This window comes from Octopus bimaculoides, chromosome 7 (genome assembly GCF_046866305.1).
Source record: "Octopus bimaculoides isolate indiv1 chromosome 7, ASM4686630v1, whole genome shotgun sequence".
Classification (NCBI taxonomy): Eukaryota; Metazoa; Mollusca; class Cephalopoda; order Octopoda; family Octopodidae; genus Octopus; species Octopus bimaculoides.
In genome coordinates, this window is record NC_142934.1 from 5,022,449 (window position 1) to 5,038,783 (window position 16,335).

At 38.3% G+C, this 16,335-nt stretch overlaps 1 protein-coding gene across 1 annotated transcript in view; it reads right to left on the bottom strand.

The window, feature by feature from the left end:
* The window catches only part of LOC106882474 (uncharacterized), a 41,378-nt gene that overhangs the window by 23,011 nt on the left and 2,032 nt on the right, over positions 1–16,335 (bottom strand). Inside the window, exons 2-11 of the mRNA XM_089354672.1 lie at positions 10,083–10,172; positions 9,083–9,142; positions 7,537–7,632; positions 6,963–7,342; positions 6,171–6,396; positions 5,363–5,567; positions 4,259–4,943; positions 2,844–3,042; positions 2,010–2,105; positions 928–992 (exon numbers count right to left, since the gene is read on the bottom strand). Coding sequence (XP_089210798.1) covers positions 928–992; positions 2,010–2,105; positions 2,844–3,042; positions 4,259–4,943; positions 5,363–5,567; positions 6,171–6,396; positions 6,963–7,342; positions 7,537–7,632; positions 9,083–9,142; positions 10,083–10,158 — 2,088 coding nt within the window. The 5' untranslated portion in view covers positions 10,159–10,172. The remainder of the gene's footprint in view (positions 1–927; positions 993–2,009; positions 2,106–2,843; positions 3,043–4,258; positions 4,944–5,362; positions 5,568–6,170; positions 6,397–6,962; positions 7,343–7,536; positions 7,633–9,082; positions 9,143–10,082; positions 10,173–16,335) is intronic.

The window sequence follows — 16,335 nt, forward strand, 5'->3', positions numbered from 1 at the left end:
ATTTAATGTAGTTTTTTTCCATTTTGGCCAAAGTTGCAAGGCTCATCTGGTACCAACAAGCCAGAGGAATGTGCTGACGTTCAATATCTACTTTGGCAAGGTTTCTGCAGCTGGATGCCCTTCCTAATGCCAGCCACTTTACAGCAACAACGATAAAACCAGGATGTCACAGGTTCATTTATTTAAAAATGATAAAACATTGCAACACAGCCTTCATGGCATCAAACACTGTCGACATAGATTACACAACACCTACCAATCAATCTTATATTCAGATCAGAGTTGATAGATCTTTCACAACAAAGGAGGCGGGGGGGGGGGGGGGTCTTATCACATACATGAAAACTTGCATTCAATATATCATCATCATCATCATTTAACTTCCGCTTTCCATGCTGGCAAGGGTTGAACAGTTTGACTGGGTGCTGACAACGACCACGCTCGAATGGTGCTTTTTACGCACCACCTGTATGAGGGCCAGTCAGCCATATTTTTATGAATATTAATAAGAATTGTACAAAAACATTGTTAAAATATTTTGTGTACTGCAGAAGTATAAGCAATTTGTTTCACATAAATTTAAAAAATAAAAATCTTATATGGACCCTTCAGGGTCATATGGACCCTGCTCGAGAAGCACTGATTTAGATTGTCGTTTTGATCTCTTCCTTCTATCAGGTACCCCAAGATGCAATATGAAAATCTAAAATCTCAAAAGTCTCAGGGCCAGACCAAAATCACAAACACACATGTAAGGTACCAGAGGGTTGAAGGAATCTCTGCACACACTAACATCTACAAACAGACATAACACACGTCTGCCTGATCACTGTTAATCTGGACTAAGCAACAACGACTAATTCACAAATTAAAGTACAGTGTAATCTCATCTAAACATATTCCTTATTTTTATGGAGAAATTTTTACCTTTAGCTTTTCATTGCTCTCCTGACTCTTCGAAGATTCTTCTGAGTGACTCTTGTAATTTAAACCTGGAATAAAACCAAAAGTTAGAGGAATGCAGAAAATAACACGAAAGTTTAAAACTAATCGTTTCTTAAACCAAATGAAAATATATTTTTTTTGTTTTTGTTTTTGCTTTATCCATGAATATTTTTGCTATGAAAAAAGGAATAGAACAAATGGAGCTCAACACAATAGCAGTAAAGCTTGCTCTTATGTATATGATCAAATGAATAAGCATTTTAACCTCACAGCAAACAACCTAAAATTTTTCACATTAAAATGGATTAAGGATTAAGTTACAAATATCACTACTAAAGACACTGGCATTTGAGGTTAGGAGTTCAAATTATACCACAAGTCTTATATTTCGTTTTTGAGCAAAGCATATTACTCCATTCCTTATTTTCCACTGAATGTCCCTTTCACCTCCTCTTTTGTAACAACCCCACATTTTGCCAATGCAGCTCTTACCCCTTTACCTCTGTCCATCTCCCACTATTCCCACCCTTGTGTATTTCTAACTTCATCCCTTGTCCTGTGCATCTCTCTTGCACACCATCCTCTCTTATTTCACATCTTCACTACCTTCTCTCTTTCCCATTTGGAGTTACCATGCATCTCTCCTCAACAAGGAATCTGTACACTTCTCATCACCAGGCACAAAGCAACATCCCTCAATACTTTCAGCCCATCCTCAGCTGAGGGTGGGTGGGTCTTGTCTTGGGAGTTACTTAGTAACCTCATTTGTGTTAGTACCATGTAAACAGCACCGAGTGCACTCTGGAGAATGGATAGTATTAGGAAGGGTACCCAGTCATAGAAACCACACCAAAGCTGACATTGGGGCCTGATGCAGCTCTGCAACTTGCTAAACCCTGTCAAACCATCTAACCCATGCCAGCATGGAAAACAGATGTCAAATGATGATGATCTGTTTTATCCAAACCACCCCCATACCTATGTTTTTATGAAAACTCATACAAAATGATTTAGCTTTATGAAACAATCAAATTAATTAAATAAATAAATAAATAACCACTGACTTTTGCTTGACTTTGATCGAGATTCTTTTTTCGACTGATGATCTTTGTGGGAAGATCGCTTCTTACTGCTTTCAGACCTTTTAGAACTGGAACTTTCTAGAGTGGAGGAAATGGAAAGTTTTAGAATTGGACAACCAAAACCCTAAGTTACAACAGTTGAAATCATTCTCTCATGAAGTTTGTCTTCATATCCCAGAAAAAAACATTTTTTTTTCTTTTACCCTTTAACAATTAAATATTACTTCATTACTAATGGATGTTAAATGATGATGATAATATATATCACAGTATATTGATTCAGACCATTGAATGTTGTTGCATGCTGCTGGTCACAGTGCACTTTCTTGCATTGTTGAAGTTTTTGAAAGATGCCACATTGCTGCCTAAGCAGGCAGGCCAACATTCCCTCTGAACAGAATGCCAGCCTGTCACATGGTTAGCCATTCACAGCTGAGTGGACTGGAGCTACATGAAATGAAATGTTCTGCTCAACAACACGATGCACTGTCAGTCTACGAGCCAAAACCACAATGTTGTCATCACAGACACAACACCCTAACCACTAAACCAAGTGCCTACACACACAGTCTTAATTTTGCATATCACACAACAATGACCGGTATAGCTCTATGTGATTTGAGGTAAAGACGTCCAGTTTTACCTTCAAAGCAACATAAAGATTTCAATTCAGCAGGTCATCTGTAAGCTTTGCAGCATAAGCAAACATTGAACCTGAATCAAAACATGTTGACCTATCATATCTAAGCTGGTATAAAATAAACAAAACCATTTTTAAGAAAATAAAGAATACAATAAACCAAATATGGCACCTACCTTTCTTTTCTTTTGTTCTTTTCGATGCATGTTTATGAGTTTTACTTTTCTTGGGAGGTTTTGACATACAATAATCTTCATCAGAACTGTTCCTGCTCGCTGTTCTTCCACTGTCTGATTCCTTGTGTTTTCTTTTCACGTGGTGCCGATCAGATACCTCACATTGTTTCTCCTCCTCTTCCAACCGCCTCAACTCATTCTAATAAGAAATTTTACATACAGTCATATTTTTTTAAACATGGAATAATAATTTCTAAAAACTCAGAAATCACAGAAAAAAACTTATCAAAACAAAATCTCAGTGTTATTTAATGGAAGCTGTTTAGAGGGACACTACATGAATACGTTCTCATCATGCTCCATGTTGGCATGGGCTGGACAGTTTCACAGGATCAAAGAACTACATCAGACTCCCGTGTTTGTTTGGCATGTTTTCTAGGGCTGGACACCCTTCCTAACACCAACAACTTTACAGTGTGTATTGGGTACCATTTTCATGCCAACAACACTAGTGAGATTGCAATGCTTCCACTACTTATTTCAGCACTCAATGACCATTTCAATATAAAGGGATCATAAACTGGCACGATAGTGAGCATATTGAACAAAATTCTTAGCAGTATTTCTTCAGGCTTTCTGTTCAGAATTCAGATGTCGCCAAGGTTGACTTTGCCTTTAAATATAATAGCAACACACCTGTGCTTGTCCCTCTATTGCACTTTAAACCCTCAACACCCAGCACAAAGCCATCTTCATCCCTTGCTAATCAAGGAAGCTTTTGCCTTTTCTTGTCTTGTAAGTTATTTTCACAACCTCACATGATACACAATGTCAAAACGAGGAGCCACAAATACACACACACACACATGTGCACGTGTGTGTGTGTGTGTGTTTGAGAGACAGGCTTCTTTCAGTTTCCATTCACAAGGATTTAGTCAGCTCATGGTTACAGAAGAAGACACCAGCCCAAGATGTGCAATGGGACTGAACCTGCAACCATACAGTTAAGAAGCAGATTTCTTAAACACGTCCACACACTTTGGACAAAACAAAAACAAATGCTAAAATAGGGATTGATCTTGTTTGTGGACATCGATGTGTCGTTAAGAAGCTTCCTTCCCAACCACGTGGTCTAGGGTTCAGTCCCACTGCATGGCATTGTGAGAAAGTGTCTTCTGCTATCACTCTGGGCTGACCAAAGCCTCATGAGTAGATTTGGTAGATGGAAACTGAAAGAAACCCATCTTATGAATATATATATATATATATATATATATATATATATATACATACATACACACACATACATAAATACCATAAAAATCCATGTAATGTGCGCACCTGTGTAATTTACGCAGGTGATTTTCAAAGGTAGGGAAAAAAAAACCATTTAAAAAAAAAACTCCACCACTTACCACTTTCCTCTCTAGCGCCAATTCCAGTTCCCGGTCAACCTCATCAATATCAATATTGCTCTGCTCAGAATCAGAACCTGGTGATGCTTCTTTGTTATTAGCTACAGTAGTATTAGTATCAGGGTTCAATTCCAATGTGGCTTGCTGTTCTTGTTTGTTGGATGTAGTGTCCTCTCTGTGCATTCGAGCTTTGAATTTCTTTTTGCACATTTCTATGGTTAAATCGGATATGTTCACGGTGGATGCTAGGGATTCAGGATTACTGCTACTAGTACTACTGTTACTACTATTACAGTTGGTATTGTTCGTCGTGTGAGCACCATTTCCATCAACAGCACAGGCAGTTCCTTCTGTATATTTATCTGTTGTCATTTCCAAACTTTCAGCCGCTGGTGATGAGCTAACAGCTGAAGAAATCTTGCTATCAGATTCCATAGTTTCCTCGTTGTTGATGTTTTCTGAATTCCCTGGCGAGCACTGAGGGTTTTCTGTCATATCTGGGGAGGCAGTCTCCTGGACCAACTTGGGTTCGACATCTGTTTCTTCTGAAAGGGTTTTGTCTTTCTTATCACTGACATTATCAGGCTGTAGCTCAGATGACTCTGCACTTTCTGATACTGTTTTTTCTTCTGTCGATATTGCAGAGGACTCAGATTTATCTTGTCCATTTTTCTTCTTCGGGTCACTGAAATAGCAAGACAACATCATGAATAATAATCTACACACACAGGACTGGATTAAGACACAGAGGTCTAAGCATGTAAAAGATTTTGGTGTAATTGAAAATATCCGATAACAGCACTGCCTGTAATTAAGTGATTGTAGTCTACATCCCTCAAAGTGTATGCATACGCTTGTACTCTGAGCAGGCCTATATGTTATAACTGGTTTATATTAAAGAAGAAAGACATTGTGAGTCGGAATCAGAGTCAATATAGTTTTACCAACTCCGACTCCAGCTACCCCTTAATTGTTTCTGACTCCAAATTCTACAGCCCTGCTACAGAGCTATCACAGTTGAGGAGTGGCACCGAAGAGAATTTCATAAAATTAGTAAAGATGAATGTGGATGACTGTCCAAGACAAGATCAAAATATTAACTACCGTTTAGACTTGGTTTTTTTCTTCTTTGGTTTTGTTTTGCCTTCTTTGATTAAGCGGCTGAGAGTTAACTCATACTCCTTGTAAAGGAGGAGGTACTGAGTGAACTCTGGAGGGATTTCCCAAGTCACCTCATTGCTGTTGATATTCCAGTAATAGTAGTGTTGAGTGCTTTCATCATGGCACTGTTGCCATTCACTGACAGGCTCTGGAAAATAGAAAAAAAAAATGCATAGTTTACTTTATTTACATTGGACAGATATGTGTCCTCATCTTGTTTGTTGTTACCACAACGTTTCAGCTGATTTACTCTCTAGCCTTCATCAGGTGCCCTGGTCGAATTTTGAACCCAACCCTGGGTTCTCATTCCTAAGGTATTTTTATGATATTATTATTATCATTCCTTCAAGGCACTGCCTGGAATTGAACTCGGAATCTTAGGTTTAGTAGCACACGCTCTTAACCATCCAATGTAAATTATGTACAGAATTCCTCATCTCTAAAATATAGAACTGTACAGTTTACAATAAAATAATGTCAATAGATTTATAGGTCCCATATTTGATGCCATAAAAGATGCACTGGCATTTTTATGCACCCTAATGTCAGCAGCACATATTCAGGAGAAAAAAGTACAACTTATATGCCATCAAATACAATATGTAGGTATACCGATATGGAACACAGGCACTAAATGATGTGTAGCAGAAATTACAGCTACTATGAACCTGATACATAATGAAATGTGTAACATTGAAAAACTGTCAAGTTTTTAATTGACACAGTAAAATTATTTGTGTTTCATAGTTACCTTCTGGCCACACAACTGGTTCTTCTTCACCGCTACTAGAATCTCCCGAGGATTTATAACTAGCAACAACGGACACAACTTCTCCACTGGCATCGGTGCCTTCCTTTGCATCAGATCCCAGAGACTGGTCATCTTTGGTAGAATCAACAACAGGGTCTACGTTCTTATCTTCAGCATCGGTTTCTTTATTCTTAACTTCAGCATCTTCTCCAAGAGCATCAATTTCCTAAATTTTGAGAGACACAGGAGAAATTACATTATCATTTAAAAAAAATTTATTGTGTATGTCTGCTGCAATAGCAACCATAAATTAATCAAAACTTGGTCAGATTCAGTTCCACAAGAATTTATCAACATAAAGGTGTGGGCATTACTGTGTCGTTAAGAAGCTTTCTTCCCAACCATGTGATCTAGGGTTCAGTTCCACTGCATGGCATTGTGAGAAAGTGTTTTCTGTTATAGCGCTGAGCTGCCAAAACCGTGGGAGTAGATTTGGTAGATGGAAACAAAGAAACTCGTCTTATAAATATAAATATATATATATATATATATACCGTAAAAACCTATGTAATTTGCGCACTTGTGTAATTTACACAGGTGATAAAACAACACTTATGATTCTGCCAATTTGAGGACATGTAGAGACATCTTGCTAAAGAGAAGATACAAGGCTACCCGAAATTACATAAGAATGGGTGGAAGTAGCCTGGAAGATGAGATAAGATGGCAGTGGTGCCAGAGCAAACCCATGTTATTGTATTATTAAAAACTACATATTAAAACAGAACTTACAGCAAGGAAAGAAGCAACTTGAGAATCAATATCTGAACTCTTTGATACACTCTCTGGTGTTTCAGTGGAGCCAGGAACTGTTTTTGAATCCGCAGATGTGGTAGAATTTTCCTTCAGAGGGACATTTGCTTTCTGGGATTGTGTTGTCGATGTAGTTACCATTTCTGTAGTCACATTACTTGAAGTACTTAGAGACGGGGAGGTCTCTTTTTGGAAAGCAATAAACTCCCGATTGTACGAAGGTGCAGCAGTTTCTTTCTGATAAGCATTGAATTCCCGGCGAAAGATATCTGATGGAGTCTCTACTTTGGTTCCAACTATTCCAAGCATTTCAGCATGAAGATTATCTTTCGCGTCATTCCCAGAATTGACATCATCTCCTAAAAAAGAATATTTACAGAATATTTTTACTTATGGTATAAAAGGAAAAATGAATATTGTAATGCAGTTAATTTGGGGTTCCTCTTCCTTCATTGTTATACACTATAATGGGTTCCAAAGATATTTTTTCAGATTTGAACATTTACATCTTTTTGTGTCTAGGGACCTAGTTGCAGAAAAAAAAAAAACTTACCATTTCGGTTTAAGGTAGAATCATTTTCACCTTTGTCTGATTCTTCCTCAGACTCCGAGTCAGAACCAGTATAATCACAGACAAGTGAAAGACTACCTGCAAAAGATGAAGATGCATAGATATTTATTTCACCAAAAATCATAAAAAGATGCGGCACAGGATTTTGTCAGTTTCAAAGAGACAAAAATATTTTGACAAATTAAATTTAAATATTGAAGTGAATCTAACGGTTTTTGCATGTTTTTAAATGGCTTATAAACACCTTCCATGCTGCAACTGGTTTTGTTTCAGCACACATTCTCAGATCAAGTCACTTGCTATGCAAGTAACATAAAAACATTTTATTGAAACAAATATATTACTACTAATTATTTATGTTGATATATTCAGTTTATTGTATGCGTGTAGGACATATAACCTCTGAGTATGTGTGCACCTGTAGCATTTATAAACTTATAACAAAGTGACAACTTCAGAAAAAAACATGCTTCCTCTCTCAGCTGAGATGGCATTGTCTTGCGCGCTTGTGTTTGCAAGAAGAAAAAGCACAGGTGCTGATGCCATGTAAAAAGCACCTAGTACCTGCTGTAAAGTGGTTGGTGTCAGGAACAGCGTCCAGCCATAGAAACCATGCCTGGTGCAACCCTCTGGCTTGCCAGCTCCCGTCAAACTGTCCAGCCAATGCCAGCTTGGAAAACAGACATGAAATGATGATGACAATCACACACACACACACAATGGCCATTTCCTTGTTGAGTAAGGCCATCACTAGAAACATTTCTGAATTGCGCTTATGTCCGAGCAGCACAGGTGTGACTTTTCAGCCAGCAAGTGACCTACACTTTTTGGCACAGCAGATGTAACATACATGATTGCTCCCAACAACAGGAGTCACTCACTGATCATCAAGGACTTTCACATGTCATCAGCCCCCCCCTCCCCCAGCTGATAGGCAAACCATGCCACATTCACGTCATTCTGCTGTGTATGACACAATCTAAGTCAGCTCTGTACATGGCTTCTTTTTTTATCACACACACACACACACACACACACACACACTATTAACCCTTTGGCATTCAGATTTCTGTCAAATGTCATGCTCATTTATTTGTATTGATAAAAATTAGTCATGCATAACTTTGTAGCTTTGAGATTTCAATGTGATTGTTTATTTTTAGAATGATATTGTTAGGTAAACGTGGGGATAATCCTGCTAGATTGTTTTAGCCGGACATGGACAGTTTAAATGCTAAAGAGCTAATATCTACATATATTTGTGGATATGTACGCACACATCAAATTATTTTGAAAAACAGTAACTAAAATGCAACAGTCTTTTTAATAAGACAGTGGCCTAGTGACAACTGTATTAGAAGTTAATACAACTGACATAAGTATTATTTCAATTTCTTATAGATTTTATACATATTGAACTGCATATTTTCACATAGTATGTCCTGTTCTGAAATTATCTATGTAGTCTTAGCCTTTAGATAAGGAAAATAAACATGAAATTGCCAAAAAAACAAACTACGGCACTTACTTTTAACAACATTTTTGCTTTCAATAAATATATCATCAGGTCGATAACAACCTGTTTGAGCTGCAACAAGAAAATAAGAGCAATAAAATATTTAAAAAGACAACAAAGCACTACGTAACTTGTATTCCTATTAAGAGGACAAGCAAATCATATAAACGAGGTCAGTACATCTCTTCATTTGCTTTCATTCATTAAGTGTCATCTGCTCTCAGAAGGTTGAATATCAAGGACCTCCATTTGGGCTTTTCTGTCATTCTTACACATTGCCCGTATGATAGTGTAGTCCAGTCCTTCATATTATCAAACCAGTTCGTTCTAAGTGTTTGTCATTTATCTTTCCTTCCAGTAACAGTCTTTTGTATAACTTGTGCTCTTACTATGTGACCAAGAGCTGGGAGTACTGATCATTTTATATTTATTAGTTGTAGTGTGTATTAGCTCCACGTGACAAGCACCCGTGCCAGCGCCGCATGGCAACCACCTGTGCTGACACCGCACGGAACCACCAGTGCCGACACCGCACAGAACCACCAGTGCCGACGCCGCACGGCAACCACCTGTGTGAGGAAGTGCCACTCCCTTACTGTGATGTCAGCATGGAAAACAGATGTTAAACAATGCTGATGATGTCAGAGCCAAAAGGTTTGCCATTGATGGGAACAGACCAGTGCTCCACAACCTTTTTACCCTTGCGGTACACTTATATTCTTTTCAAAACTCAGCAGCATACCTGAACTAAAAATATAACTAAATATATAGGGAAAAAAATTACATTCAGGTTACACTGTGGCACATCTAGCATCATCTCGTGGCACACCAGTTATGGAGCACTGAAATAGAACACACTGCAGCATGCTTCCAGAATTCAGGACATATCTCCAAATAGGGAAGTAGATTAAAAACCAAAGAATAAGAATAAGATGACATTGTTATTGCCATCTTAACTGTTCCAAAATCTTCATCTCAGCTCTCCTTAAATTACAAAACAAAATCAACTTACTTAAATAGCTTGTTTTTGGAGCATTATCCAATTGAATTAGTTGCCTTCGGCGACCAGGCATTCCACGACGACCCATGTTTTCAAAATTTTCTGAAACAAAACATAAAATTTTAGAAACTTTGAAAGGCAGGCAATAAATTGTTTTTAATAGCGGAACTTTTTAAATCAAATACTTAAATGCTGTCATTTATAGCTTTATTTACTGAGTTCCACTGTTTAAAATGATCTAAGACAACAGATACATTTTTCTTTATGTTTTGCTAATCAGGCAAAGTAGCTAGCTCTAAAATCGCTATATGAGATACAAGTAGTAACAATACTAGACAGTAATGTCTTTGTTTTTTTGTCACACTAATATGGCTGTTCTATAAAGAATTAGGTTACTACATTTTTACCCCAAGAAAACATCTTTCCCAGCTGGTTAACGACACACAACCTGTGTCCAATACATTGTGAGTAAGGGAGCGAATCACTCCTCCTCCAGCTTGGCAAGACCAGTAGGCCATCGTTTCTGGGCCTTTAACCCTTCATTGGTACTGGACCCCTGCCTGCTAGAGATGGCAGTCAATCGCTCCTACTCACATTATATCAATAGAGAAGTGGCAGACAATCACTGGTCTCATAACAAGTGAAATAGTTCTAAAACCTCGAAAAGAGATACAAGTAGTAAAACTAACACCCACAACTCATACATTAGAGAGCAACTTTCCATCAAAAGTTTAACTCTTTAAGCATGGAGACTTCTCTCGCAAATGTAATGCTCATTATTCCCATTGTTTTGAATTAACGAGGCATAATCTCATAGCTTCAAGAATCTGATGATACAAATGTTCATTTTTAGAATGGCAATGTAAGGTAAGTGCAAGAAGCCAGATCTGGCAGATGTAGACATAAAACGGGTAGAATATACGCCTGGATACGGCTGGTTTAAATGCTAGAGTTTCATCAAAATTCATTGCATTCCTTAATATAATTTCTTTGCCCATACCTGCATGGGTTAGAAAGAATTTACTGAAGCATCTTTCCTACTAATGGATGCTCTTCCTGTCATCAACCCTCAACCATTTCCAACCAAATAAGATCATATTTTACCATAACCAGACACAGAAGATTGGATAATAAGAATCTCTCTTGTATATAACAATGATACTCATTTACAACCGTCAAGCCATTTCTAGACCACACACACATACGTGATAGGCTTCTTTCAGTTTCTATCTACCAAATCAACTCTCAAGGCTTTGGTCAGTAAAAAGCTGCAATAGAAGACACTTGCTGAAGGTGCAACACAGTGGGACTGAACCCAAGACCACATGATTGGAATCAAGCCTCTAAACGACTCAGTCAAGCCTATGCCTATAACTAAATATATATTAATATAGGACTAATAATCACATACATGTATTTTGTGCTGATTTATATAATTTTCCCATACAGTCATTGTTAACTGTAACCACCAGATGTTTAAGTACAGTTCTCTTTACAAATGCTGTTATCAACAAAAGAAAGTATACATGGTCCCGACAGTAGTGAGTTTGAATAGGATCAATTCTGTTAAATATTTCAGTTATTACGCTCATATGCTCTTTCTACGGATTTTAACAGAATTCCTTGATATGTTCTATTGTGTGTTGTGTAAGAACCCTATAAAGCACAAAGGATTTTTCACACAAAATAGGTTAACATGAGAAAACAAAAAATACTTCAGAACAAACTAGCATAATAAGGAAGTCATGAAAGAAACATATTCTGCTGGGTTTTTAAAATTTTTTTATTGTTTTGCTCCACAGCCACCTCAAGGCAACCTCTGCTGTCTTTGATGCCAAGAATGCTGGAAGCTCTGCAGAGGAATTGGCTTGCAAACCCTCTGCATCCCATCTCGTTAATTGTAATTACTCATTTCAACAAGGAAGAAGAAAACTTCATGTTGCAGCCATCACCTTCTAGTACATTTTGAAGTGTTTTTACTTCCTGCTTGTGAAGAGCTACACTATTCAGTGGGGAGGGTGAATACTTGTGTCTGAGGAATGTTACTACAGCTGGATGTCCTTCCTAACGCCAAACACTGCGAGTGTAGTGGATGCTATTTATGTGCCACCAGCACAGAAACCAGTTAGGTGGCCCTGGCATCAATCATGTTTGGATAGTGCTTTATATGTGCCACCAGCACGAGAGCCAGTCAGTGGGGGCACTGGCATCGATCACGTTTGAATAGTGCTTTTTACATGCCACCAGCACGGGAGCCAGTCAGGTGAAATTGCAATAAACGTTTTAACTATGCAAAGATTTTTTTAAATTAATCCTCATTAAAAGGGATTTAGGATAGATTATTATGAAATCTAACAATTTTTTTTTTTTTATATTTACTTGTGTCATTGGACTGTGGCCACGCTGGAGCACCACCTTGGAGGTGGTTTAGATGACCAAGATATTTTTTAAGTCTAGTACACATACTTATATCTATATACATTTATAAATATGCACTTTCTCTCCATAACTATAAGAAATCAACTTTCACAAATATAAATATCTTTAATACATAAGACTGCTGAGGAGCCACAGATTAGTCATTCAATGAGCTAGAACGAGCAAATTTGCCTCCAGCCATACTGTACTATCTGTAAAAAAAAAAAAAAAAGGATAGGCTGGACAATGCAATAATACATATACAAAAAGGCAGGATGGTCATAAATGAAATATCTCTGATCATTCATCTGACCAATGAGGACTGCTATGGGCTAAACAACAACAACAAAACAAAGATATGATGAGAAAATAATATATACTATCCAATCACCGAGATTAAGATTTACAATGGGATTATTATGGTGTTGTGGTATATACTACAATATGCAATGAATTGATTATAAAAAGTCATTTCAGAAAGAAAATCAATAACTAGCCGAAGGAAAAGATATACTGTTTTAATCAATGGATAATAAAATGTTAACGAATTAGCTGAATAATTTTAGACTTAGTTTTTACAGTCTGTTTTATTGCAGTTATCATCATCATCATTTAAGATCTGTTTTCCAAACTGGTATGGGTTGGACAGTTGGACCAGAACTAGAAAGTTTCTCCAGAACTAGGAGAAATACACCATGTTCCAATCGTCTGTTTTGGCATGGTTTCTACAGTTGGGTGCCTGGGTGTGTACTGGGTGCTTTTTACATGGCATCGATACAGGTGCTTTTATGAAAGAGAAATTACAATAATGTGCTGAAAGCATTTGTCAGTTAAATGCTTTTGATAACAAGTTAATCTGCATCTGGTGTTACAATATTACAGATTATTAACAACCTGTGGAGGCACAATGGCCCAATGGTTAGGGCAGCGGATTTGCAGCCATAGGATCGTGGTTTCAATTCCCAGACCGGGCGCTGTGAGTGTTTATTGAGCAAAAACACCTAAAGCTCTACGAGGCTCCGGCAGGGGATGGTGGCGAACCCTGCTGTACTCTTCCACCACAACTTTCTCTCACTCTTACTTCCTGTTTCTGTTGTGCCTGTAATTCAAAGGGTCAGCCTTGTCACACTCTGTCACGCTGAATATCCCTGAGAACTACGTTAAGGGTACACGTGTCTGTGGAGTGCTCAGCCACTTGCATGTTAATTTCACGAGCAGACTGTTCCGTTGATTGGATCAACTGGAACCCTCGACGTCGTAAGCAACAGAGTGCCAACAACAAAAATAAACCTAAGTGCTCAAATCATTGCACATAATGTGCTGAATTGGTGTATAGTAATAATGAAGCGACACTTTCTTTGTAACTGCTACATCATTATCGTTTAATATCAACTTTTCAATGCTTGCATGGGTCAGACAGAATTTGAGGAGACAGATCATCTATGGCTGGATGCCCTTCCTGTTGCCAACCAAGGTAATATTTTCTCATTGACACATTCTTCACAGAAGACTGGAAACAAACACCACCACTAGTACGATGATCATTCACAACCATCACATATCAGGACAAAGGTACACACATGGGTGTGTGTGTGTGTGTGTGTGTGTGTATATATCGTTCATCATCATCGTTTAACATCCAGTTTCTATGCTGGCATGGGTTGGACAGTTTGACTGAAAACTGGTAAGCTGGGGGTTGCATCTGTTTCCAATCTGATTTGGCAAGATTTCTACAGCTGGATGCCAACCACTCAGAGTGTAGTGGGTACTTTTTATGTGCCACCAACACAGGTGCCATTCACCTGACACTGGCGCCGGCCACAACTACAGTCTCACTTGACAGGTCAACACAAACACAGTTTATCGCCAATGGTCTTGGTCACCTGTCACTGCCTCCATGTGGCCCAATGCTCAAATGGTGCTTTTTATGTGCCATCGGCATAGGTGCCAGTTGTGATTTCATTTGGTTCAACAGGTCTTCACAAGCACAGCATATCGCCCAACAATTGAAAGGTGCTTTTACTGGATTGGTTACACGACACTAGCATAGCCCCCACTCCACTTCGGTAATGAATGGAATTCTTTAAGTTGTGCCTTTCCACTTATGAATCCACTTCCAAGGCTTTGGTCAGACAAGAACGGCAGAAGATACTTGCTCAAGGTGCTGTGCAGTGGAACTGAACCCAAGACCTCATGTTTGGGAAGCAAACTACACAGCCACATCTGCATATCATGCTTAGGATAAAACTAATGACTTCTAACAGACACAAAGCCAGAAATTTGTGAAGCTGGGGGTGAGGGTAGTTGGTTAAATTGGCTCCTGTGTTTGACTAGCACCTTATCAACCTGGGAGGGGATAAAAAACAATGTTGACCTTGGCAGGATTTGAACTCAGAACATAAAGAGGTGAGACAAATACTGCAAATATCACTAACAAGTTTGCCAATTCACGGTTTTTGGCTTAGTTAATAATAAATGAAGAAATTTGAGAAGATATTGTTACAGTAGAAATATGAAACTGCTGCTATGAATAAACACCATTTCACACAGGAAATGCACACACACACACACACACATATCTATATCAGTTATTTATGTAACTTGTGAAGACAAAAAGGGCCACAGCTTGCAACGTTATTAAAACATTTCTTGTCAAACTTATTATCTAAACAGTGTCAAAACTGATGCTAATTAATACTGACTTTGCTGAAGTGTAGTTTTAACCCTTTTGTTACTATATCTCTGTGGAAATACACTGCCTTTGTTTTAATTAATGTTGAAAATAATGAAGAATTTTGTAGAATAACAGTCATTAATGAAGCTGGGGGAAGGGGTAAGGCAGCAAGCTGGTAGAAATAAGCTTGCTAGGTAAAGTTCAAAATTTTTTTGCTATTATTTATTCACCATTACACATGTTTCATTTGCTAATAGCAATTACAAAATTGTACATATTTATCCAATATGTACAATTTTATGATTCCTATTAGCAAATGAAACAAGTGTAATGGTGAATAAATATTACCAAAAAATTTTCCAGATTCCCGTTTTGTTATTTATTAATTCTGCAAACAATATTTCCAGAACTTTCAACTCTAATCCGTACCTCACATCAAAACAACAACGAAAGCAACTACATAGCGAATTGTAATACTGGAATAAGCAGATGTGCTCGAAGCGGACACAGCTTGGATCCCCCCCCCTATCTACATAACACACACACACACACACGCAGAAAAACGGGCTTCCACACAGTTTCCGTGTACCAAACTCGCTCATAAAACATCGGTCGGCCCGAGGCTACAGAAGGCCCCCCCCCCCAGCTGCTGGACGGACGGACGGACAAACATACACACAATTATTGGCAAGAAGACCTATACCCCAAGAAGTTTCTATACCCCTTAAGAGAGACTTATTGGTACTACTAAAGCAGCACGGTCCCGAACGCGCAATCGCGCTAGCTAGTCGTGAGTGGTCGATCCTAGCCCTGACTCTGTCCCTAACCCTAAACACGTATTCATTTGCACACGCGGGTTAGGGATAGGGTTAGGGATAGGGACAGGGCTAGGATCGACCACTCACGACTAGCTAGCGCGGACGCGCGACTGCGCGCTCGGGACCGTGCTGCTTTAGTAGTACCGACTTATTTTGATATACACTATATTAAACCTCCGAATATGTATCATTTGTCCACTACAAAAAAAAAAAAAAAAAAAAAAAAAAAAAAAACCGCTCCTTGTCGAATTATTGGTCTATGAAAAATGTTCGTCTTGGTAAATTACTTTGCCACATAAATATTCACACGTAGCCATTAATGTGAAGTGAAAATAAAAATACAAAAAAAGCTCTC